At 36.9% G+C, this 26,893-nt stretch overlaps 1 protein-coding gene across 1 annotated transcript in view; it reads left to right on the top strand.

The window, feature by feature from the left end:
• The first annotated feature begins 8,122 nt into the window (after nt 1-8,122).
• Nucleotides 8,123-26,893, top strand: part of LOC149790509 (MAGUK p55 subfamily member 2-like) — a 49,797-nt gene continuing 31,026 nt past the window's right edge. The window contains exons 1-6 of the mRNA XM_089972562.1: nt 8,123-8,193; nt 13,708-13,776; nt 20,646-20,767; nt 22,393-22,548; nt 24,607-24,765; nt 26,054-26,132. Coding sequence (XP_089828688.1) covers nt 13,734-13,776; nt 20,646-20,767; nt 22,393-22,548; nt 24,607-24,765; nt 26,054-26,132 — 559 coding nt within the window. The 5' untranslated portion in view covers nt 8,123-8,193; nt 13,708-13,733. The remainder of the gene's footprint in view (nt 8,194-13,707; nt 13,777-20,645; nt 20,768-22,392; nt 22,549-24,606; nt 24,766-26,053; nt 26,133-26,893) is intronic.

A 26,893-nucleotide genomic window follows, 5' to 3' on the forward strand; every position in this document is an offset into this window, starting at 1 on the left:
CACTTCAAACAGTTGGTATCCCATGTCCAGAGCTTTGAATAATTCTACGCTGACCCACGTCCCCGTCAAGGCCCGTTCTTCCTAGGTGTGCTGACAAGATTGGTCTTGGTTGCACGTTTCGGCACAAGTACGGCACAATGGAAACATCAGTTTGCCTTGGCAATGGTGAGGTAAGACGGGATGGTACAAGTCCGTGGGAGGCAAAACTTTACACTTGATCAAGCCTTCGTATTGTCGAATGTTTTTCAGGTCGATGTGTTCCGTCAGCAATTGCGGGTGCCCTGCAGGAAAGTGACAATATTTGCACACGTAGGGATACAGCGAACACACGTCCAAGTATTTGATTTCTTCTCCTTTCTCTTCGTCGGCTTGGTACGGCAAACAGGTCGCATTGGTCCTTCCTCCGTACAAACTATCCCTCGGGTTCAGCGGGTCCTTGAACTGGTAACTTTCCACGAGGCGTTTAAATTCGGGATCGGTTTTCATACGGTGATCGTATTCGTGTTCCCACATTTCCACCACTTGGTATCCTTCCTGTTCCAACTTTAGGCGTCGCTGACAAGTGTCCTGGTACAAGTCTTCCATGGTTCGTTGTAAAAACTGATTTTTAGTGCTACGATCAGGGTAACAGACGAGACATCCGTGAAATAAGCAACCGTTAAACTCGTACACGATCTTGGGGTTTTCTAAGTCCCAGCCATCGACCGAATACGTTCCGATGGTCTTTTCACCCCCTCCGTTGCGGACATGCTGAATCCACTTGTCTTCCTTGTCGCACAAGTAATGTAACCACCGTAGGGCTTTGACCGAGTATTGGCGTTTGACAAAGTGGGTCGTTTGAGGACTGATGACAGCCACGGTGTTTTCAGGCATGAATCGTTGTCGATACACTAAGGAACACGCTTTGGCAATGGTGCAAGCTTCTTTCAAAGGATCGACCCCTCCGTGTTCCATGAACAGTTCTCGAAATTTTCCACAGCAACGCCGTAAAATGTCCACGTCGGAACGACAATACTTTAACATTTCTTCCTGAAAGTCGAAGGGGTCCGAGGCGTGAGCCTGGTACTAAGCGTAGAAAGCTTCTCGTTGTTCGGTATGCATGTTGTCGGGGTCGTAATAGTGAGCCTCAGGTAAATGGGGTAGAACGGCGTGTTGATTGGATTCCGTATTGAAAAAGTGTGGAAAGTACCCTTTAGCCATTTCTGTCATTCCAAACGTTTTAGGCATTCGACTCAAAGGCATGGCCAAATAGCTCATCGAATCTTTAAACTGCACTTGTCCCACTTGCATGAAAATGATTTTGGCTCCGTTCAAAGTGACTTTAGGACGTTCGGTGCCTTGTTCCGAATAGTATCTCAAAAGAAACTGTCCATCGTATCCGGAGAAATTGTGAGCCATCACTGTGGCATGACGATGACAATCTCCGTAACGTTCGATGTCCTCTTGGCTCCACGTCTTGTCGATGGGGTCTAAGACCCATTGGGCAAATTCGGCTAACGTGTTCGGTTCTCGAAAGATTTTTTCACGCCCTCCGGGAATGTTACTGCAGTGAGGGCAATGACTGAAGATAGGTTCCTGAATGTACTTCTCGCACGCTCGATGAGCCACGCAGAAATTAGGAATGTGAATACCGGTCTCTTGCATGCATTCGTAATCGAAAAAGATGAAATTGCTTTTCTTCTTGTGACCGTCCTCTTTCTTTGGTGGGGGTTGGTATTTTTGCACGTAGCGTTCGTGTTCCAAGTCCACGATGTGGTGACAAATGTGACATTTTTTCTTTCCTGAACATACGTGTGTCTTGGTACTGTTGGTACGTAAGCCTTGTCCACACGTAGGGCACAATCTCAGCAGTTGACAAGCACATTTCTGCTGTGAACCTTGCGTCTTCAGATGTTGTTGGTAACAGGCAGGGCTGACAAACGTGCGCAGACAAGCCTGACAATGTACTCTTTCTTGTCCATCGCTCAGACAGGGTTGAGAGGCCAAACATCGTGAGCATTTCGATCCACAATGTTTGTGTTGTTCTCGATTTTTATAGCCATAGTCACATTTCTCACAATAATAAACATATCCCAGGAATCCAGTGATAGTGGTAATGGTATCGAAATGGTCATCGTGATAATAGACATGAATGTATTTTCCATCCTTAAAGTCTTTCCCTCGAAACAACAGAGGTCCGCGCATTTCTTGAGGGTGCACTTTCAAGGTGTAGAATGGAGCTAGGACATCTTGCAATTTTTGCATCTCAGGAATGCCACAGGGTGTGTCTTTGGACAGTCCGGCTTGTTGTAACAGGAGTTCTGCTTCGTTTCGTTGTTTGGCTCGGTCCGATTTTCGAATATTCTCCCAGGCTCTTTTCCATTCTGTCGTGTCGTTCTTGTTGGCATAGGTTCGTCCCACCACGATGGCTCGGGCTAAACACATCTGGTCTTGAGGGTTGTTAATTCGGACGAGACTTGTTTTTGTGTTGCGAAGTTCGTCCACCAATAAGACCTTTTTGCGTCCAGTCCCTGGAGGAGGAGATACGTGGGCCATTTTCGGTGTGGCTTTACCATCGGTGATGTCAAACTGATCATTAGATTGTTGTACGTGTTGAATCTTGTCCATGACTTTGGAAGGGGTTAGTTCTGCGGGTCTGCTAAACTCGATCCAAACAGGGGATTTCAAGCTGTCGTGATCTATGGATAGTGTCAAGCGATCGTCTTCTTTGGGTTGACATTGTCGCTTGAGTGCGGTGAGCAAAGAATCCCACATCTCGGTGATAAACCCTTCTGCTTTCTCCAATGGTACGTCGGACTTGAAATCTTTAAACTTCACTGTGTAGGTGTAAGCCGTGGTTCTAAATTTTCTAGAGGAGCGCTTTTCCGTCTCTCGAATGGAATAGTACTTTTGAGGGTTGACTAAGGGTGGTGAACTTTGTTTAGAGGGTTCGGATTCTGGTTCACTCATGTCCTCTTCAAAATCACTGGCATGAATTTGTGCCAAGACTTCAGCTCTGGTACGAGGCGATAGATCACGTTTCTGCCTCTTACTTTCTTCTTCTTTCTTCTCGAATGAATAGGATTGTTTCATCTTGAGTGCAAAACGTCAAATGACTCAAGTTTAAACACCATAGACTAATTTATAGTCATGGCAAACCAGCGTATATAAAAGGGTGTGTGTCTTGTCCTTTCACCATTCATTTCACTCTCAAACCGAGCACAACGATGGAAGAGACTAGCCAAATCGAACGTTTCATCAGAGCTTTGCGAGGGGTCATTAGAAAATTCTCTTCAGACCAGCCGACGGACTACTCTCCTTCCTTTCGAGATAAAAGTCAAGATACTTGCTATATCTGTCAGAAGAAAGTGCATTGGTCTTCAGAGTGTCCAGACCGTCAAAAAAGAAAAAAAACAGGGGCTAGAAAAGACAAAAGTCAAGATACCTGTTATTATTGTCAAGAAATAGGACATTGGTCTCCAGATTGCCCAAAAAAGAAACAAGAGGAGTCAGAAGAAAAGAGGGATTCTTCAGAAGAAGAGAGAGATTCTTCAGAGGAAGAAAGCAGCCAGGTGAAGAAAAAGAAACAGGAGAAGAAAAGAAGAAGGGAAGAAAGTGAGGAGGAAAAGACTGTGACGGTGAAGAAATTGAAAAAAAGAGAGAGTAAAAAAAGAAACAGAAGAAGTGAATGTAATTTATAAAGTGTTCTGTTGTGAGTTGTGAATTGGATTGTAACTATGGAGAAAAGAATACATTAATTATATAAGGTAAGTGTCTTTGAGTTTTGATTTTAAATAAGAAGCTACACTCACGCACTCATACACAGACACGTACTATAAGGGTAAAATGTTTTTTTTTTGTTGATTTATGAGTTATTGGCAAATTGAAAGGCTATCTCTTTTCGAGAGAAATGGGTAGCCCTGAAAAGGGCCTTTTTTTTTTTGGTGTAGGGGTGAGTTTAAGCAATCAACTTTAACTGCCTTAAGCCTTTGCCACGGCCGAGGCCTACTTCTGATGATGATTATTGGGTTGAAATCACTAAGGGTGGTACGGTAGGCTTAGTCACAGGGTAGGCGTGTTTAGCTCGGGAAGGTCGTATTCTGTTCGGTCGTGATAAAGAAGTCTGATACATTTGTTTCAGACTTCTTAACTCCGCTAAAATGTCCAACAGTACCGTGGCCGTTTGATTTTCACCCTCTTTTTTCGTTGCTGCTACTTCTTCTTGTTGTTGTTTTTTCTTACCTCTTCATGTTGCTGTTGCTGTTGCTGTAGGAGTAAAGCTTGTTCCGCTTCCTTTTGTCGTTGCATAAATTTCTCCAATTCTTCTTTCTGTCTCTGTCTAAAATTCTCCACTTGCTGTAATGAAGAATGAGACGAAGGTTCCGGAACAAATTCTTGCGAGGTAAGAAAATCCACAAAATCCCAATGTACCTCTTCTGAAAGTAAGTCCGGGTTCCCTTGGGCGGTCTCCACTGCTGGTGCACCCCAGTGAATCGTTTTCTGAGTTTCCGTCATGTTGAATCACTGTCGCATAGATTGACTGCACACAGGCGCTAGCGTATCTATATAGACCACGTGACGTCACCGACTGCTCTCTTCGGATTGGATGCGGGGTGACTGAATTTTGTCACGCGTGTTTGGATTGGTGAATGAACTCAATCCGTCTCAATCCTTCCTCTCCCTATAAATAAGCGCAGTTCAGCGCAATCACTCACCTGTTCTCGGAGCCTCAAGATGTGGACCGACGTTCAATCTTCCACCCTTGTGTCAACAATGATGTTCAGGACGGACATACCCATGTATGTCCGGTCCAAGTGGACTGTTGTCGATAGAACAGATACTAGTCTATGGATGAGAAGAGTTTACATAGAAAGACAAGGATGCCTCAAGAGGGTACTTGTGTGTGGACCTGCAGTTAGAAGGAGTTTAAGAAGAAGAAGATGCGACAGATGCTGTCTATGTTAATATTAACATAAAACCAAAGGCCCTTTTCAGGGCCACCCACATTTCTCGAAAAGAGAATGACTTTCCATTGCCTACCGGATTTTTAAAAAATTTTTATTTTTATTTTTATTTGTATTTATTTATTTTTTTCTAACATGTTCAATTCCCCTTGTCCCTAGACAAACCCAAACTCTATTCCCATGTTCAGTTCCCCTTGTCCCTAGACAAGCCCAAACTCTATTCCCCATGTTAAATTCCCATTGTCCCTAGAGTGACCCAGCAATATCTCCCATGTTAAATTTCCATTGTTCGAATGCCTTTGTCCCTAGAATGTCCCTAGCATGGATATTTCCTTTCTCCAATGTTAAATTCCCTTGAGGCTAAAGTGGCCCAGGTTTTTTTGCCCATGTTAAATTTCCATTGTCCTTAGAGTGACCCAGGGTGGTTAATGTTAAATTTACATAGTCCCCAGAGTGACCCAAGGGTGTTTTTAATGCTAATTCCCATTGTCCCTAGGGTGACCCCATTCACTACTCATAATCGATTGCCCAAATTGCATTATAAAATGCAATTCTCTTGCCTCGAATGTACAAATAGTATAGCAGAGTCCGAAAAAACCAGCCCCAAGCCTGTAATGATACTGAATAAAGGTTTAGGGGTCCCTGAAACGTCAGTCAGTATCAGTACAAGTTTGGGGCTGATTTATCGGACTAGTAGAAGATCTACTTGTCCGATACCATATATATGGCTTATTGGGCATGGTGTAACCAAGGAGTGGGGATCAATGAGACTTTTATGAATATATTAAAGGCTAGATGTAAAGATATAGGTACACAAAATTGGCACGCAGAGGTGAATATCATGGACAGTCTGAGAGAATGGAAGTTTATTTGCTGGGCTTGTTCCTCCTCATAGACAAGTCTATTTGTTTAAAGGAATATATCATGTAAACAGAGACGCGGGTTACTTGATTATATTAATTCAGGACGCATTGAGAAATTTAAAGATGAAGATGCACTTGATCCATGCTGCGACCTTAATACTGCGGAAATAAAATACGATTTTATTTGCTATTGTCATTTTAGATAATTTCCCACATTTCGACTCGAAATGCAGATGATGAAAATGTGATTTCTAAATGTCAACATGAAGACCCACTCCATGACCTTCTTGAACCGGTAACCCAGAAAATCCGATTTACTATGTATCTTTTCTAATCATATAAATAAATACATTATATAAAAGATGGAAATGTATACCTTAAAACAATACTGCATTTTAATCCAAGTTCCCAATTTTACACTAAGTTGTCGCACACGTACAAAATCGTCTGCCACCGAACGTGTCAACTTGCCGCTAGAACATAAATTCTCAAGAAATTCTCTGGCGTATTGTCTGTTTCTAAACTCTGTAGTAAGATTTCCTGATCAACAAGACGTTGTAAACACATTGCATCCTATTCGTTGTTGTTTCTTTCCCACGCAATAGCTTATTTTTTAAAATATAAATGGTTAAACTTTACTAACTTTTTACAAGATCGGTTTAGTTTGCGTAATAACTCTTGCCATTTATTGGCATTTTTACGTTGAATTTTGTAAAACTAGCTTTAAACCTGACCTAATTACTCCACTGAACTGCTGACAGAAACAGTCCAAAGTAATGCATTTCATTTCTGTAGTCCGATGGATAAACATTAAATCTTTTCAAAGCTGTTCGCGGAATAGGCGGACATATCGCGAATCCTGAAAACAAAGGGGTGGTATTCCGTGTGTGCAAAATTATTATTATTTTGAACAGAATATTTTGGTGACAATTGCCTCTTTTCAAATGGCAAGCATTGCTGCATTTCATTTTCGTCAATCGGTCGAATTCGATATGCGTTTTGCTTCAATATTGAAGACCGAAACCTCCGGTGTGCAGAAATGCCCGACAGCATATATATATATATATATATATATATATATATATAAGGCATGAACAATTGAAGCACAAAATAACATTTCTGACAAGAGTGCCTGAAAGGAATTGATACTATACTGGGTGAAAATAATATCCAAGAATTCAAGATAGGACCATTTTGACTTTTAAACTGCGAAGTGTTGAAACCCTCATTGAGAACACTTTACAAACTGCTGTGATGCACACATTGTATGTTAACTTGGTATCATTTTCATTTAGGATAAAGTAGACATTATAGGGAGAGTAGTGTCAACAATTTTTTTTTTATGTATGACGTGCCATTTTCATATAGGACTAACTATTGTAGGTGACACAGGGGGCTGCTTGTGGAAATCCCATTTTTTTCACACACTAAAAATACCTTTGGTCATACGTGCCCCGATTCCATTTTTATTTTGCTCCGCAGAATTGTTATCAATTAAACTACATTAAAGACGTTTATCCTATAGTATTATTATATGTATCAGAAATTAAATGTAAAATTAACTTTTTGTTTTCTAACCAAAATACATGTGTGTATATACATTCTTCCTTGGAAGTATTATATACATGTATCCTAAAGCAACTAGTTAACACTAAAGCATTTGCTGTTCCATTCTACAACTTCCAATTAGTACAACAAAATATGTTCTCAGTTTACAAACAACCTGACAGTCATGACAAGACAGGACAAATAAATTTACATCAATACATCAAATGTTAATTGTGTTCATCTTAAATTCTGTCCAATACAAAAAAGTCCATCTTTTTCTTTCTTTGCTGTTTAGTTGAGTATCACCATTTTACACATGCATGACTGTAGATTCCCATGTCCACTACAAAGCAAGCAGGGCAGACCTTACACGAGACAATATGGTCATGAATAATTCTAAAATTATGACAATTTGAAATAACAATTTTGTCTGTCAGGAATACCTCATTTGTCACATATGCTTCCATACACATTTATTATTTTAAAACTTCTGAATTTTCAGATTATCACTGTGTAACAATTTACTACATCCTATTTGGCTATCCTACCATGAAAAAAAAAAAACAAAAACAAAAAAAAAAAAAAACCATGTTCTGTGTGCTGCATAACTTTGGCCTATTAAGTTTGTTTCACTTTAATCACGGGACGGCAAATTGACTCTAGGCCTGCACATTCACATCGTGAATACTTCACGTATGAGTGACCACCGGGAATCTCGTATCTATTTTGGTCAGATTGGACCAATGAAAACCGTCTATACAACGAGGTTAGTCACGTGACTACAGGTGAGCGATTATTTTGCTGCGTCGTTTCTGAAAGGGGAATTAAGATATATACAGGTATGATAAATATAATTGTGCAGTTGAAACATATTATTTGACATTAATTTTGCAGGTTTACATTTTTGTCGTTAGAGTAATTCTAATATTTTCACATTAGCGTGCATAGTTGAGTCAGTTTTCGCTTCACCTCTTCGTCGTAAGTTTGGGTACACCGGTTATGGCCGACCTTACTATCAACAGGAAGTGACCTATATAGCAAAGAATTTGCGTTCCTTTTAAACACATATAATAAATCACGACGCAAAATGAGAAAGTTCAGTATAAAATTACATTATTAATGCAATAGGATATGGCTATACGAAATAAGTTACGAAGGACCTTAAGTGTTCAGACACACCCACCCGCCAACTAAGCCACTGACTGTAAAACCTGGCATGATATCGGTTAAGGTTTCGAACATCTTGGACAGATAGGACTACTTGGACAGAATGTCAATTCAGACAGACTCCGTGCAGTTAGATAAAATATAACTTGTACCACTTGTTAAATCCACGTCAAACCAATTATTTTTTTTAGACTACTTGGTCTGAAAATAGCGACACCCAGTTACGAGCACAGGTGCTCGACGCGAGCTTGATGTTGAGAAAGAAAAAAAAAAAAAAAAAAGAAAAAAAAGAATACAATGGTTTGAAGGAAAAAAATCATAGAGTGACAAAAATACCTCAGATTTCCCCCATGACCCGTTCTGACATAGGACCCACTCTGTCATACTATATAATCATAATATATAAGAGAGGAGGTATTTAACTTCAAATACTTGGTTCCACCTACAACCCTTCATTTCCTTCTGCTATTTCTGCCTTTAAAGGCACACGACCATCCTCTATGGCTTGTTTTACTCCTGAGATATTTTTCTATTGATCAAGCCATATTGACTTTTCTGCATTGTACAAAACTGAAGTTACTGGTTCCGAAAAATGTGCCAATTTCTCTAATTTTGCCTGCTGGGACATCACACTCAGGTGACAACCGGTGAAAAGAGCTACCTATTCCATGTTTGCGACTCTATGATACATCCCTTCTTTAATTACAGAACAGTGGTAGATGCAAAAGTAAGTTTTTACTTACATGATTAACTTGATTCAACTTTAGGAATCCTGTTCCATGGAAGAATTAGACATGGTCTTCTTCACTAGACATAACATTGCATACAAGCGACTCACATTTTCAAAACATGTACATTATGGGGCACACATGATTGGCTCAGAAGGTTATACTTTAATGTTTACTCATTAATTTAACACATTCAAATGATTCCTAACATGATGCGATCATGTTTTTACCTATTTTTGCCTGGGTACAAATAGTCTACAACTTTGTCGTGAAACGGTTCTCTGTTGCATGGATATTATTTAAGTATAAAATTTTCATCCGATCATATTTCACTATTATAATTTTTGGACAAAGCCAACCAAGAAATGTGATCCCGTGTAAAGATTGAATTTCAAACTGGTCATGTTTAGACAGAATGCTTGGATTTCTTGATACAATTTAGTGTCCAACTTCCATTGTTATAAAAATCCATGATGCTGAATAATTTTCATCTGAAGTTCGTGATAGCTGAAAAATACTGTTCATTTAAAAATTATGCATGAACATACTTTGGTAATAGTAATTGGCAGTTAAATTTTACAACTACAATTCATATTTAAGATCACAAAAGGTGCATGCATAACTGCGTTAATATACACTGTAAATAGCAAGATCTTAAGACCTTTATGACGATACCAAACTACTTAGAGCTTTAAAAACATTAGCTCCAAATTGTATAAAAAGTGAATGGAGCTAAGCTGAATTGGTCCAACTTCAAAATTCTTTGTATGGTATTGTGTAGTATCTACATATAGGGCCATACTGTGTGTATCTTGTTATACTCCGCGTCTGTGTACCTATTTTATTTTGATGTTCTATTGTACAGTTGCTGTATAGATATCTGGTTATATTGTGTGTGTGTGTGTGTGTGTATATATATATATATACACATACTCACACAAACACACACAGATGGCTGACATACAAACAATAATAATTATGCTGCAAAGTAAAAAGCTTTGGAATATTGTTGTTTTTTTTGTTGGACCACACAACACTGTTTAGTATGCTATGCCATCTCAAGTGATTTGTAGTTATAGGTTGACCTGACCAATTTTACTTTTTTGACTAGTAAAATTTTTTATTAGATAATTATGTGACAATAATATACATTGCTTATAATTGACACAAGACAAAGTTTTGCTTATGAATATGAATCTGTTAACTGTTAATTGTAAACTTTACTGTGTTTTGTTAATATGATTTGCAGTTAACAAGTTGGCATCTTTTCCAAGTCTTTGTCTTGCTATGAATTTTGAGACTCTGGATTCACTTTTTGGTGTTAAACAAAAGGCTGGTATGGGGTTTAACGCCCTTTTTCAGCACACGATAGGCTATGCATGGCGGCCACTATTAATGGTGGAGGAAGAACCTGGGAAAACCCACCAACCCACAAGAAGCTGCTGGCAAGCTTTCTCACATACCCACGTTGGCCAAATCCTAGACTCGAACCCACACAGACCTAGGTGAGATGGCAGTGATCCGTAATGGAGAGCGCTTTAGACCACTTGGACACTCATGGCCCCAAACAAAAGGCAGATTTTCAAGTCGGTTCATTGACTGTTGGACATTGGATGCATTTATATGTTTATTCTAAGATGCATAAAATATTAAAATTTTGCACATCATATTTTCTAATACTATTTTATATCTTTAAATTCCCTCCTTTTGAGATGAGGGATGTCACCCCCACCCAACTGTTTTTGATTCTAGTGTAGATGCTGCATGTTGGTATTCTTTTATTCACTGTACTGATTGTAGTCCAGAAGAGTGTATTGAATTAATAGACTTTTATCTGTCGTACATCCATTAGCATAAGTTTGTTATCAACTACTCTGAAGAAACTTACTTCGACGATTGCTATGAAGCTTTACACACAGAATCATCCCTTGTTATAGTTGATTCAAAATTATAATTGTGATACTTGGACATCCAACATCGCTGCCACATCAGCCGTATTAAAAATATTGTTACTCCTACTCTGAAGGGATAGTTATTGAGGTTTTCATAGAAACATTTTGCTGATCTAGAATTAAAATACTGCTGATTTGATATCCAATACTTGGCTATCTTGAAATTCTTTGTTTCTCTTCCGAAATGTAAAGTCATTTTGATATGGGGTTTTCATCAGAAGGGATCATGTTGTGTCTAGCTTTTTCCTTAATGAAAATGACTAACTAGAACATGTGATGACCAAAGGGATTTTTAGTGTGTGGGGAAAAGTAAAATATACCAGTTTGAACCCAGAGTTTATTCCTCTTAATGGTATAGAGACAGGCTCTTTTATACATCCACACAAGTTGTGGGCAACAGACAAACTGAATCTCCAAGCCGGTCAGATAATCGAACAGCCAGTTCTTATTAAAATTGACACAAATTCCTTAGGACATTTGATTTTAAGTTTTTTCATTTTATTACAAGATTGGTTCAGGTTTGTAATGTTTGGTTATCACTGTTATAGAATAACTAAGTTAGGCCTTTGAACTTGTTAATTTGTAGTATTTGTCACTAGTTGAATTTGTGGAATTTGAAATAATTTCTGACCCAGGTTGCAAGAAAAAGGGTGAAACATTGTTTTAAAACTGCATAATAGGAATTAGGTACTAGAAGAAAAAAGTGTGTATACACATTCTGGGAAAGGGTGTTTATTTTTGCTAAGTTCATGGTAGGATAGCTAAATAGGATGTAGTAAATTGTTACAGTGATAATTTGAAAATTCAGAAGTTTTAAAAAAATAAATGTGTATGGAAGCATATGTGACACATGACGTATTCCTGACGAGACAAAATTGTTATTTCAAATTGTCATAATTTTAGAATTATTCATGACCATATTGTTTCGTGTAAGGTCTGCCCTGCTTGCTTTGTAGTGGACATGGGAATCTACAGTCATGCATGTGTAAAATGGTGATACTCAACTAAACAGCAAAGGAAGAAAAAGATGGACTTCTTTTTGTATTGGACAGAATTTAAGATGAACACAATTAACATTTGCTGTATTGATGTAAATTTATTTGTCCTGTCTTGTCACAATTGTCAGGTTGTTTGTAAACTGAGAACATATTGTTGTACTAATGGCAGTTGTAGAATGGAACAGCAGATGCTGTAGTGATAACTAGTTGCTTTAGGAAACATGTATATAATACTTCCAAAGAAGAAGGCATATACACACATGTATTTTGGTTAGAAAAAAAAGTTAATTTTACATTTAGTTTCTGATACGTATAATAATACTATAGGATAAATGTCTTTAATGTAGTTTAATTGATAACAATTCTGCGGAGCAAAATAAAAATGGAATCAGGGCACATATGACCAAAGGTATTTTTAGTTTGGGAAAAAAATGGACAGGAAATAACAGGATAGGAGTACCAATATCAGGTTTCTAACTTGTAATATATTGGGTGTCTGAATTCGGAAAAATATATGAATTTGTGGGATAGATGTGGTGTAAAAGACTGGGTTGCTGACTTTTCAACTCATCTGGAACTGAGGAAAGAAAGCAAAAAATAAAATAAAATACAAATACGGCTGTGTGGAGAGATTTCATCACCTTACCAGCCTTCTCGAGGGACCAGGACAATGCAAATGTATGGTATTCAAAATTTGAAAAGGTTTGCTGCTTGATGCCCCAGTGCTAGACATTACTATAAACTGTAACACAGCAGACATCGTAGCGATATGACTGAAAAATTATTAAAACTAGGCAAAAAAATCCAAATCACACACATGCACACTCCTCCCAGATGGAAGGCTACGTCAACATGGGATTTCCACCAGCATCCCCCTTATGACACCTACAGTAGTTAGTCCTATATGAAAATGGCACATCATACATAAAAAAAAAATTGTTGACACTACTCTCCCTGAATGGATGATCATTCACTATATACTTTCTTATGATATCTGCCACATCCTGAATGAAAATGGTGCCAGTTGTGCATCCAATCTGGCTGCTATGACTGATGTCTTAAAATTCTTGTTGATGCTACTCCCTCTGGATGATCGTTGTGACATCGTGTTTTAACCAGATAACTTCTCATAATGTCTGCTTTGTCCTAAATGAAAATGATGCCAAGTTAACGTCCAATGAGTGCATCACAGCAGTTTCAAAGACAAAATGGTCATATCTTGAATTCTTGGATATTTTTTCACCCAGTATAGTATCAGTTCCTTTTAGGCACTCTTGTCAGAAATGTTATTTTGTGCTTCAGTTTTTCATGCCTTGTGTTGTCACGGTGATAAATTACTGAAATAATGAAAATTTGTATTTAATCTGAATAATTTTCTAATTATATGGAACGAAGACATCTTAATTATAGTGCAAATAATGTTTGGCAATCTTACTCCTGGAATTCCTAATTTTATATAATTTACAATTTGCAGTGCCATAATTATAAACTAGGTATATTATTTTCAGATCAAGGGGAAGGAGAGCAGTCAGCCATGCCTGCTGCGTCGTCTTCATCAGAAGATGGTACAGGCTCCAGTAAGTAACACAATGTTTCTTTGTCTTGTCTAGTGTTCAAAGAATTTTATTTTCTTTTGACAGTATGAGGGATGGTGACTTAAAAGGAAATCACAAGCCCTGACTCAAATTCCACAAGCCCTGATTCAAATTCCACAAACCCTGACTCACATTCCACAAGCCCTGATTCAGATTCCACAAGCCCTGATTCAAATTCCACAAACCCTGGCTCACATTCCACAAGTCCTGACTCAAAAGCCATTTCCAAAAGGGTCCTACTTTTCTTACTATTAATTGTCACACAATGTTACAATTACAGTACTTTAAATTTGAAAAGAAATGAACATAACAGTATTAAACTGACTTGTTTGTATATTCAGGTCGCAACATATTTCAAAGAAAACGTTTTCCTCCAGGTGCTTGTGTCAGCCAATGTCCAGTTGCTCTTTCCGTGTCCTCATACTGGTTCAGCACCATTAATGTTCATCCATGTCTTGCATTATAATTTCTCTTTACACTTTAGATATTGCTAGTATGTGCCACTTAATATGTTGAACTAATTTTGCATTATTTATTGAGGCATTTCTGCAGAAATAAATTTTGGTCAGGAATTCCTTTTTATGTACCCTGCAACAAAGAACATAATTTTGTCATGAAAGACTCTTAAGCCTGTATAGCTTATAACATGCAATCCGCACCACCAAAACTGATCCCACATTTGACGTAAACTCAAGATTATAACAATAAAGTAATCATTTACAGTATAACCCATTTATCTTGACTTACCGGTATTCTAATACCATCAGCATAAGTGAAATTTGTAGACATTATGATTAAATGAGGCAGACTATTTTAAAATACACTTGTGTATTGACAACTTGCATTCGAGTTGGTAATACAGTGCTTAATGCATGAATTACTGTGCAAGAAAAATCAACGTTATCACATGTTAGAAAATTCAGGTATCGGCTACACTCTATTAGAAAACACATAAGTAAAGATATATTAAAAAAACACATATCATGAAACAGTTCGCTGTGATCTTCATTGTTGCCAGTAGTACATGTCTGTATAGTTGTTGTTTACATGCTACACTGTTCTTAAATTGGCCTAGATACATGTATTTGTTTTCTGAGGTCATCAGGATGAGACTGTTAGAAGGGAAGTGAAAGCTAAATGGACAGGTATATAGACATTTTAAGTTGGTAGCCATTGTAAAATGATAAAGTTAATTTATTCTTACAAAAAGAGAACTTTGACAGCAGTTGATCAGATTCCATTGCATTTATTCAAGTTTGGTGCTGACTTAACTTTGGTCAGCTTTGGTGCACCACAGAAAGGCAAAGTTTGTTATTATGCCTGCAACATTAAAGTCTGGCGGCAACAGTAAGTAATTGTAGAACTAAATATGGGTTGGAATTGCCAGATTGTCAACATAAAATATTTGAATATTAATGATTTGTTTACTTTGGGACGATGGCTTCTGCTGAAATATACCTTAATTTTTATGTTGAGCTAGACATGACAAAAATTTGGTAGTAACAATAGACCATTGTTTGGAACTTGGTATTTTTGTTGTGATTTTGATATAAGTGGGTAGGACTGGACCAGCTTCTTGCAGACATGTGTTAACTTAAATCCATTTACTAAACCAGACACTGCTGAAGGTGGTTGCAATGACTGCTGGAACAGTTTTGATTTCTAGTAGACTGGTGACTGGAATGTGTGGACAGAACACATATTTTTTTTTTCTGTTTCAAAAGCAGTCAATTGTAATTATAAAATGCTTTGTATGGGTAGATGGTCTAATAAATGTCATTTTTGTTAGGTGATGATACAACCACATGTATGTCACAGCAAAGTGAGCACTAATTTTATGTAACCCATGCTGTTCTCCATTCATTTGTCACATGCATGACATTGTTCACAATGTTTACAGCTTTTGTTAGAAATATGGCAAGTTGACAGTCTTCATAAGGGTAACATAGGAATGAATATTAATAATTTACAAGTCTTTCAAGAACTTCGAAATAAAATTCTGCATCTTATAAGCACAGTTAACTTTTCTCAGTCAAATTTAGATTTTTTTTTCAACAGCACCACAGGCACTTGACTTAGAATATAGGTGGGTCCCGATCTGAAATTACAGGGTCCCCAGGCATTGGGCTGTCAGATTGTTTGGACAGTGCTGATCTTTCTTAATAAATGTTGAGAACGGCATTCCCTTTGCTTTTGAGATGACCTTACGGTGTTGCAGTGTTAAGATATTTGTTATAGGTTGGTTTATAGGTAAACATTTATTTCTCTTATTTATACTCAGAAGAAATCATTGAAGTATTATAAGGTTGATTGACGGTATGATTTTTAGCTCTTCTGGTAATATACCAGATATGATACAGTCTTTTGCTCATCATCTGTCCATCTTTTACCATAATTTCTTATTGCTGTTTCTTGTAAACAACCAGAAGGACTGCCATGCAACTCACTGCACACTTGCATTACATGGTCTTATTGAAAGAGAGGTAAGGATATATTTTTTGTAAAAAGGAGCCTTTGACGAGAGTTTTGATATCATCGTGATATTTATAGTTTTACAGTGAAAATTTACATCAATATTTTGACTTCCATACCCTGACCTGTTCTAGATATGATTTTCCTTGCACAAGATGTCATTGTTTCTTCCATTTTGAAGATGCCAATATAATGTCTTCCAAATTTGAATGAAGACATAGGTTAGTAATACAATTTTGAAGCCTTCATGCAATGTTAAACAAAGGGCATGGTGACCAATACGAGTTCTTCTTTTCACCAAAAGACTTTTAACAATGTCTGGTTGGTTCTCAATGAAAATTGTGCAGTTCACACATCTGGTATGGCCAACACTGTGACCATCTTGAAAATCTTGTTATCATTACTCTAAATGAATGATCATATCAGCATGGGGTTTCCACTAACAGACTTTTTTTGATGTTTTTCCTAAATGAAAATTGTACCAGTCGGATGTCTGATATGGCCAAAATGGCAGCCATCTTGAAAATCTTATACTGGCTTCTGCTTCAGAATAGAAGGTCGAATTGACATGTGGGTTTTCACTACTGAACTAATTATGACATATAATATAGTTGGTATTAAAAGAAAATGGTGCCAATCTGACCATGACATGGGATTTCATCAGTTGATAATACATGTATATGGTATTTAGTTTATTATTAATGAAAATGATGCTGATTTGACATCTAATATAACCACCTTATCGGCTGTCTTTAAATTTTATCATTACTCATTTAGAATCAATGGTCATATTGATACATAGTTTAAAAGACTTTGATATATGTAGATGTTCCTACATGTAAATGAAAATGGTGACCCATCAATATCCAATACATGTATGGTTGCCACCATGAAAGAGTTAAAAACCTTGTTACTGATTTTCTTGAATGGATGGTTATATTTTTATGGATTTTCAACCCCAGTCATAGAATGATGTGACTGTGTGATTTAGATTTTTAACGTAGCTTAAACAATTTTTCAAATGTCTGTAGTGTGGCAGTTTGTAGTGATGTGTAGCACTGGATCATCATGCCGCAGATATATAGCATCATTTCCCACCCAGTCACATTATCCTGACACCATGCTGACAACCTCTTAATGCTTAGCGCGTAACGAGGCAGTGCCATTTTTATTATAAGTCTTTGGTATGACTTGGCTGGGATTCTAACAAATGACCTCTCCGAAGCTCCTACTATAAGTCTTTGGTATGACTTGGCTGTGGTTCGAAAACAACCTTACTCATCCAAGGCAGATGCTCTATCCAATAGGCCACCGAAGCAGTCATTATAATGATGTCTCCTAAATGAAAATTGTGCTGTAAAAATGGGAGATAATTTGAAAATCTTATTGTTCAAGATTTTTAAACTAGAAAAATAGTGTTTACACTCAGCTGTTGAAAATAAGAAATAGTCCTTGCAGAAACAAATCGTACAGGAAATAAGCCCCTTATATTACTGGCTTATAAATGGTCTACCCATGAAGGATTACAATTTTATATATAAATTCCGCATTTCACCTGTACATGAATATGCAAATTTGACATTTCACTTATAAATGAAGTATGCTTCACTTATTTCAATTATACATAAACTTTAATTATAAGCAAAATATACATCACTTTTAAGTGATATATAAGTGACGTGTGAATCATTCACTTTTTACCCTTGTGTGTGGAGTATGAGTGATGTGAGCTATTCGTTTTGGATAGATTTTTTGGGTATAAGTTAGCAGATATGTTGGTCGTTTGGTTTTGTGGTACATGAGCATTAATGGCAGAGGAAATTGGAGCCATGAATCTCTCCAAGAGTTATGCCAGGACATGCACTCTAGATGTCCCAAGTAGTATGGGCCATATTACATACCAACATCCATAGATTTTTTTTCTGACAGCTAGCTGATTTGTACCTCTACTTCTGCCTTGTCACTGATTTTACCCACATAGCATATGCATAACCAACAACATAAGATTTGTATTTCTTAAGCTGTTACATTTAAAAGTTTAACATACCCAGTGAAGACATTAAAAAAATAATATATATGTTCTCCCACCCTCAGGGTACTCTGTTTACATACAGAATTTGAATGAGAATGGTACAAAAAAAATATTCGTAATTTCATCTTTGGGTGACTGCTCCACTAGGTTAAATAAAAAAAAAGAACATCTGAGTTAAAGGAGAATACATTACCATTTAAAATTAAAGATTACAGTTTTTAACAAAGAGAAATTCCTCTAGGATGATTCTGCCTTGTCAGGCAACACTCCCCTTCCCCAACTGATATTATCTATGTTGAATTGAGTCGGTGAATACACATACCAAATGTCACACACCTAGGATGAAACCAATGTTACTTTATATAAAAAGCATTGCCCAACTGTCTGCCTGATGGACAGTCTTGACCATTGCAGGAAGAGTTGTATGACATTACAAATGCACGTGCAAATGGACAGGATGATAATGATCCAGACTTTACTCGAAAGCACAGAGAGAAATTATACCATAGGTCAGAGGTCACCATTTTGTGGATAATGCTGCAACTGTAGTTAACCAAAATTTCGATTTTTAAGACAAGTCAAAGTTGCATACCAGTATGTTAGACAATATAGATAAAACATCCTTTGAATAATGATATTTTTCAACTGTGCATATGAAGAAAAACGGGGCCTCGAGTGGCCGAGTGGTCTAAAGCACTCACTGTTACGGATAACTGCCATCTCACCTCTGTCTACGTGAGTTTGAGTCTCAGCCTCGACTAACGTTGGTACATGAGAAAGCCTGCCAGTAGCTTCTCGTGGGTCGGTGGGTTTTCCAGGGTTCTTCCTCCACCAATTATACTTGCCGCCATGTATAGCCTATCTTGTGCTGAAAAATGGCGTTAAACCCTACAACAACAACAACAAGATAAAGAAAAACAATGAATAAAGCAAATTAACTGGACTGTTCATTTGTATAAAAACTACCATTGCTTGCCAACCTGAAATGCCCAGTTGAGTCATACCAAAGACTTAGAACAATGGTACAGCACTCCGCATTAATAGGTTAGTGTTAGGGCTGGTCAGGATAATGTGACTGGGTGGAACATGTCTGCGACATGATGCCCATTGCTAGACAGCACTGTAAACTGTTACACTGCATACATCATAGCAGTATGACCTAAAAAAATTGCAAAGTTATGTTCAAAATCAAATTCATACACACCAAGCCTGATGTGGCATTCCTTGAAATTAAAATGTTACCAAATATTTTTATAGTTTTACTGGTATGTATGATAGCATCTGCAAGATGTGGTTTTAGTACAGGTTGCTCTGAGGTTCCTCTTGCCAGTGCCGTTGATGCAAATATTGCTTTTTGTGATAAAAACACCATAATGTACAATTAGTTTCATGATTTTCTATAGAGCAATGCAAAACCAAAATATATTACCACTAAATATTTAAAAAAATGACTGATATCTGTACTTGTGGAAAAATCTGATAAACTGCAGGTTTTTATGAGATCAGTTTTATTCCAACTACCTGACACCAATGGGGCCTGATCTGAGTGTACACTTGTTACATAGAGTTGATCGAGCTTGCTCTTCTAGTTAAAAAAACAGATTGGTGGTCTGAAGAAGTTTCTCACCTAAATTCACAAATAAATTGATTTACCAACTCATCCTTGAATTCCCAAAAAACTTTACTTCGTTAGAGGGACTCTGTTAAATCTGTTTAGCCAACTCCATTATAATATTTACTTGTCGTCACTCCCATGTTTTCCTGAATTGTGGTACCTAAATCTTTTTTCTGCATAATGAATGCTCTGATGCAAATCAATCCATGACTGTTTTTGTTCTTGTATTACTTTGTTTATTTGGCATGGTTTTTCATTCAGATTTTTTTTAATGTGCAGTTCTTTAACATTAATTGAGAACTTGTATTCAGCATCATGCAGCCTATCATTGTGCTGATGTTTTGTTAAACCCAAATACACAACATCCATTGGCCATTTTGTTGTTTGTTTCTTTGTGTATCCAGTTTGTGAAATACCTAAAAGTACTTTTCTAATTCTTATAAATAGCTGATCTCACAAAACTAGAGTTTTTGTTTTGAAGATATTCTTTTTTTCTTTGGTAATCGGATGTTTCCTAAATGAAGAATTATCAGATTTTGGAAAATCTGGCACCAGAGTTGTTGCAGTGATATAGATATCATCTCTTTTTTAATGCTAAATACAGATATGTATGATATCTTAGGACCAAAAACATGTTTCGGGTTAAGTTCTTATTTACTTCCTTTCTCGTCATTTCCCATGTATTCTTTACAGTTTCTTTTGCATCTTACCAGCTTGTATCTTTAATTTCAGATGCCATAAAGTTACTTCAGGCCAATCTAGATGCGTTGCAGGATGCAACTGAGGCTAGTGACAGTGATATAGATTTCCTCTCAAATTTCCTGTCCAGTCCACTTCTTCAGACACTAGTGGAGGTAATTCTTAGGTTATTTTTGTAAAGTGCTTAGAGCTCTTTTTTAAAAGATTAAATGCTCTGTTAAGTTGTTGTCATTATTATTGTTATTGTGTGTGTGTGTGATTAGGATTTTTAATGTAGCTTTAAAAAAAAAAATTCAGTCTTATGGCTACGATGTCTGCATTGTGGCAGTTTATAGTGATGTCTAGCACTGGGGCATCATTCTGCAGACATGTAGCATGATGTCCCACCCAGTCACATTATCTGGACACCAGCTGACCAGTCCTAACACTAACTTCTTAATGCTGAGCGCCAAGTGAGGCAGCTGTTAGTACCATTTTTATAAGTCTTTGATATGACTCAGCCGGGGATCGAAAAAACGACCTCCCACTTCCAAAAATGTTTATTTTGAGTATTATTGTTGTTTTTTTACTTGTTTGTATCTCAGTTTGCGACCCATTATACATGATATAAATTGACCATGTACATTTATAGGTATGCATGTTATTACCAAACAAAATCTTCCACTGAAATGTTTGATTTATCATAAATATTAAAACAAAAATAAAATTCATTGTTAGTTGTGACGACAGATATGAAACTAAGACTGGGACATGTAGGAAGCATGTGTACCACTAAATGGACACACCTGACGTGGGGAAAATCAGTGACAAGGATTTATCTATGTAAGACCAGTATCAGGTTTTGACTGAGACTACATTTAGATACCTTGCAGTTTTCGGTTGATTGACATTGACTGCACAAGATAAAATAAGACAGCATGTAATGATTGTTATTTTCCCTTGAAGTGGCTTGGCATCTGTAAGATCATGTTTTGTTTGTCTGTCTGAGGATATATTTTACATAAAATTAGATAGGTGAAGGATGTGAATTTTGCTATTTTGTATTGAAAGAAAGTCATTTTACATAAAATACAGAATATACTGTATATATTCCATGTAAGCCAACCACTCATGTGGCCTGTTGGTTAGTGCATCTGCCTCAGGGACAGGAGGATGCAGGTTAGAACCCAGGTTGAGTCATACCAAACACTTATAAAAATGGTACTAACAGCTGCCTTGCTAGACACTCATCATTAAGTGGTTATTGTTAAGATTGGTCAGCCTGGGGTCAGTTTAATGTGGGACATGATGCTTCATGTAATTTGTTTTAAAGCTGCATTAAAAATCAAAATTATTCATTCCATGTAAGCCGATTTGCTTATAAACTGTAAATTGCACCCATCCCCAACTGGATTGGTAAAACATTAAAATGTGCATAACCTGCTCATAAGCTGACCCATAAGTCCAGCTGCATTGAAAATCTTGTGATTACTACTTCATCTAAATAGATGGTCATATTCACATGGAGTTTCAGTACAGTAGGTCCTGGGGGTTCGGGTTAGACATGTGATCTTGTCCTCAGCAACCTATAGTAATAATGTACCTGTAGTCATCAGTGAAACTTAAAAATTGTCATGTTTATACCTTTTCCCACATACAAGCTGACTTTATTCCAGACAATTTGATTTGTTCTTAATTATTCAGCTTGTACACGTATATGTGGTAATTATTATCCATATTTGACAAGAATTGAAGTTTTATGTGAACCATATTACTATGTGTATGGCAATTTATATTTTAGACTAATGACATCCTGGAAGATCAGCCTAAAGACCATGGTGAGATCCCCAGTGCCAGTCGGGCTGTTGAAGATGTCCGCAATATACTCAAAGATCAGATGGGAACAAATCGTGATGCAGTCAGTCTTGACAAAATTTTGTGTGACATCTATTTTAGGGTAGGTTGGATAATTTAGAATAATGTAGCCATATTGTTCAGCATTCACAAGCAGTTCATGGTACTGTCTATACATGCTTACAAGTCGACTCCAGCTGCAAACTTCACGGACCTAGATCTTCTAGTGAATGATGTATTGTTAGATCTAGGTCTATGCACTTTTTTAGGAATGATCATTAGATCAATGGACACAGAACCTAACTCTGTTGTTTGCAGTTGAATTCTATATGTAAGATAGTATACACAGTCTTTTCTTGTACTGACAAGACAATAAAGATTACTCTTTCTGTGGTGGCAATAGTAGCGTTGTTGTAATCAGCACTAGTTTCTGAAATCACTTGACATCGACATCAGTTGCTTTATGCAGCTAAAACTTTCCAGTCTTACTTTCCATCTAAAGTTTGTATCCAGATATGCTGGAGTTGTCATCCCTGTGTAAATAGAAAACTTGTTGCATTATTGCAACATGTTTTGCTTTTATATTTAAGTTTCTGAAAGTCCTGTATGTTCTTTAACAGTTGCTGTGTTCATTTTAACTTTGTGTTCTTGTTGTAGGGTTTAACACCATTTTTCAGCACAAGATAGGCTATACATGGCGGTCAGTATAACTGGTGGTGGAAGAACTCTGGAAAACCATGGGAAGAACCAATGACCGTGAGAAGCTACTGGCAAGCTTTCTCGCATTCCCACATTAGCAGAACCTGAGTCTTGAACTCTCGTAGACTTTAACTTTGTGATGATAATATGAAGTAGGCAGGCTTTAAGACAAGTATGGCTGACTTCTGACCTCAGTAGCTGACATTGCATGACGATGTGTTGAAATGTTATGCCTGAGCATTCTTTTCCTCAGCAAAGGAAACTATGATGTGTTGAATATTTTGATTATTTCTGTTTTGTATTTATAACAAAATTTGACTCTTGTTACTACAGTACAGTTTTGCTTTTTGAAAGAGTAGAGATTAAAGCTATTTGAATTAGTTTATAGGATACACTATGGAAAATCTGTATATTGATGTATGTCTCATGACAAGATTTCACTTTGTGAGTAGTGGCCATTTTTTCTTTAAAAATGGCATCCAGCAAGCAGTGCATGTTGACGATGAAATGGAAAATAAGCCTCTTAAAAAGTGTTACTAATCAGCGCAAAAGAATAAAATGGAATGTTCAGATTCTTGTGATTAAAAGGACAACAGTTAAGTTTATCAGACATCACACGTTAGTTTGAGTCTGTTTTGTGGTGGGAGATATGATTGCCATAGTTATATGAAATTAAAAAAATTCAAGAATTATATCATGTTAAGAGATTGCTACAAGCTATTATGCTCCATTGGGTTTGGAACTGAAGTTTTTGCAACCGTGCTAGAGGTAAGTAAGGTCAGTAAGGTTTACGTATACTTACAAACAGACTGTGGGTAATCGATAGGAATAGGAGTCACTTTGGTGCTCATGTTATCACAAAAATTATTATTGTGTAAACAGTTTTATTCAAATATTTGAAAATGAAACAACATATATTATAGATGGGGTTTGTGGTCTACATAGCTGTCATGGAGCTTTTGTCTTATTCACAAAAATTTGACTGTTTTAATGACTTTGGTGAGTTTTCACAGAAAGAAAAAAATCAGTGTTTTCAATCTAATTCTAAACATAATACTGTTTTCCCTCACTATAAAAACTGTCATTATAACAAGGTCTTGTTGTAAAGCCAAAATGATCACGGATCCCATTTCATTAATTGATAGTAATGAACCCCATTTTATTAATTGATTGTAATTAATCCCATTTCATTAGTTTATAGTAGTGAACTCCATTTTATTAATTGACAGTAATGGATCCCCATTCATTAATTGATAGTAAGTTTGTATCTATAAATTACTTCATATGTTAGTCTCACCATAAGGTGGTATACTCTATCGCTCCCATAGACAGCATTAAAATGAAGAAAATCTTAATATATTCACATATGCACTCACCATGTATAAAGTTGCTTATGAATTACTAATGGATTTAATTCTTAAGTTGAAAGGTAGTGACTGTCATTTGATGTGTTTCTCTGCAGTCATTGGTTAAAGCACATGATGATATCGCAGACAAGCATTTTGAAGAAGAGAACCTGATGGTTCGGAGCGAGCCAATGATGAGTCCGCCTCCAGTTTTTGATTCCATTTCTGATCAGATTCGACTTGTGGGGATCATAAAGTCAGAGACGGAGCCTTTGGTAATAGTTTTTTTTATAGTTTTTAGCTCTACTGTTCGTATACCAGAAGAGTGTATAAGATGGCTTGTTGTCTTTTGTATGACCATCGTGTGTGGAATCCCATAGGGCTATCCCTCACACTTGTATCATTATCTCCTCTTGTGCAAGAAGAGGGAAGGTTCTTGCAGAGCAGTCATATTCGTGACACAAGCAGAGCTCTTTCTGTTTAATCATGCATATTCTCATGTTAATATGATCAGCTAATGTAATTCATGTCGAAGGGAAATTTTGTAGTAAATTTTATCCAAAAATACTTTCTTGATCCAATAACTGTGAATCCTTTCTCAGCAAATGCTGTTATCTGGTTATAGATTTGGCTCAAGCCTAAACTGGTAACATCTGGGAAATGAGACACCTAGTGGGAACAAAGTGAATTAATCTATAAAGTTTCTTGTTTTGTTTGTTGTATAGATGGAAGGACACTTTTTTTCTTCAGGAAAGGTTGAATTTGGAGATAGCAGAGAGTAATTTTATGATGTTAATATTTTTGGATATTTTCTCAGTTTTAATGTAAATATTACGATTTAAAATTTAATGGATGATGTAGACTGTCATGGTTCGTACCAGTCCTTTCAAATTGGAAATATGCTTTTTATTAAACCTTAGTAAGGCTGAAAAAAGTGCTTACTTTAGTGGAAAGAAAGGAAAAATTTGTTTAAAAGTCATTTTTATTTTTCTAATTTTTGATTTTTAATATCAGCTTTATCATGACAGATATGTTTTTGTTTATCGAATGATAAACAGAGAACTCACTGGAAATAGGAAATGAAAGTAAGTATACAGAACAGGCACAACTCGAAAGAATCCATGGACTCTTTTTCAGTATGGAGTTACTGACTCGACCGAGTTGTAATGATGTTTGTCCTTACATCCAGTGATTTTTCTTTATAAAGTCCTTAGAGTGTCAATACCCAATATTTTCATAGAGTGCTGTGAACCATGGCTGCATTTCTAGGAAGACGTATAAAAAAAAGTTTGAAAACCTTTTGATGAAATTGAATCCTTATAAATTTGATAAATGAATGATAGTTGGTCACACAAGTGCAAATGAATAATCAGGGTCAATGCTTGACTCAGTTTAGGGGAAGTGGTTTATTGCTTTATACAAAATAAAGTTCAATTTCAGGGAAAATGGGGAGAAGTGAGTGAATATATTTTTAATATTTTGAACATCCAGAAGTAATTCATCTCTACCAGATGTTTTACTGTACATTGAAGGTTGAATAATAACAAAATAATATTGTTTCAGGGAATGACTGTGAAGATTGATGATACAGGGGAACTTGTAATAGCCCGAATCATGGCAGGAAGCATGAGTGACAAATTAGGTATGGCAAGTTGTAATTTTATTCTTCATATTCAGTCGTGTTATAATTGCAAACCTTGTTAATGCCATCAATTTGTTAAAAAATTAAAATAAATTTTAGGTTTAGTTCTCTTTGTTTTAGGTGATATTTATTTGGTTATGGGGATAACTTCATCATGTCTGCATGTTATTCTTTATAGTCCTTGTGAAAATAAGGCTTGCAGGGCATTAGGGTATGGCCATTGTGAAAATAAGGCTTGCAGGGCATTAGGGTATGGCCATTGTGAAAATAAGGCTTGCAGGGCATTAGGGTATGGCCATTGTGAAAATAAGGCTTGCAGGGCATTAGGATATGGCCATTGTGAAAATAAGGCTTGCAGAGCATTAGGGTATGGCCATTGTGAAAATAAGGCTTGCAGGGCATTAGGGTATGGCCATTGTGAAAATAAGGCTTGCAGGGCATTAGGGTATGGCCATTGTGAAAATAAGGCTTGCATGGCATTAGGGTATGGCCATTGTGAAAATAAGGCTTGCAGGGCATTAGGGTATGGCCATTGTGAGAATAAGGCTTGCAGAGCATTAGGGTATGGCCATTGTGAAAATAAGGCTTGCAGGGCATTAGGATATGACCATTGTGAAAATAAGGCTTGCAGAGCATTAGGGTATGGCCATTGTGAAAATAAGGCTTGCAGGGCATTAGGGTATGGCCATTGTGAGAATAAGGCTTGCAGGGCATTAGGGTATGGCCATTGTGAAAATAAGGCTTGCATGGCATTAGGGTAT

This window comes from Sinohyriopsis cumingii, chromosome 10 (genome assembly GCF_028554795.1).
Source record: "Sinohyriopsis cumingii isolate HCF-2022 chromosome 10, ASM2855479v2, whole genome shotgun sequence".
In the NCBI taxonomy this organism is placed as follows: domain Eukaryota; kingdom Metazoa; phylum Mollusca; class Bivalvia; order Unionida; family Unionidae; genus Sinohyriopsis; species Sinohyriopsis cumingii.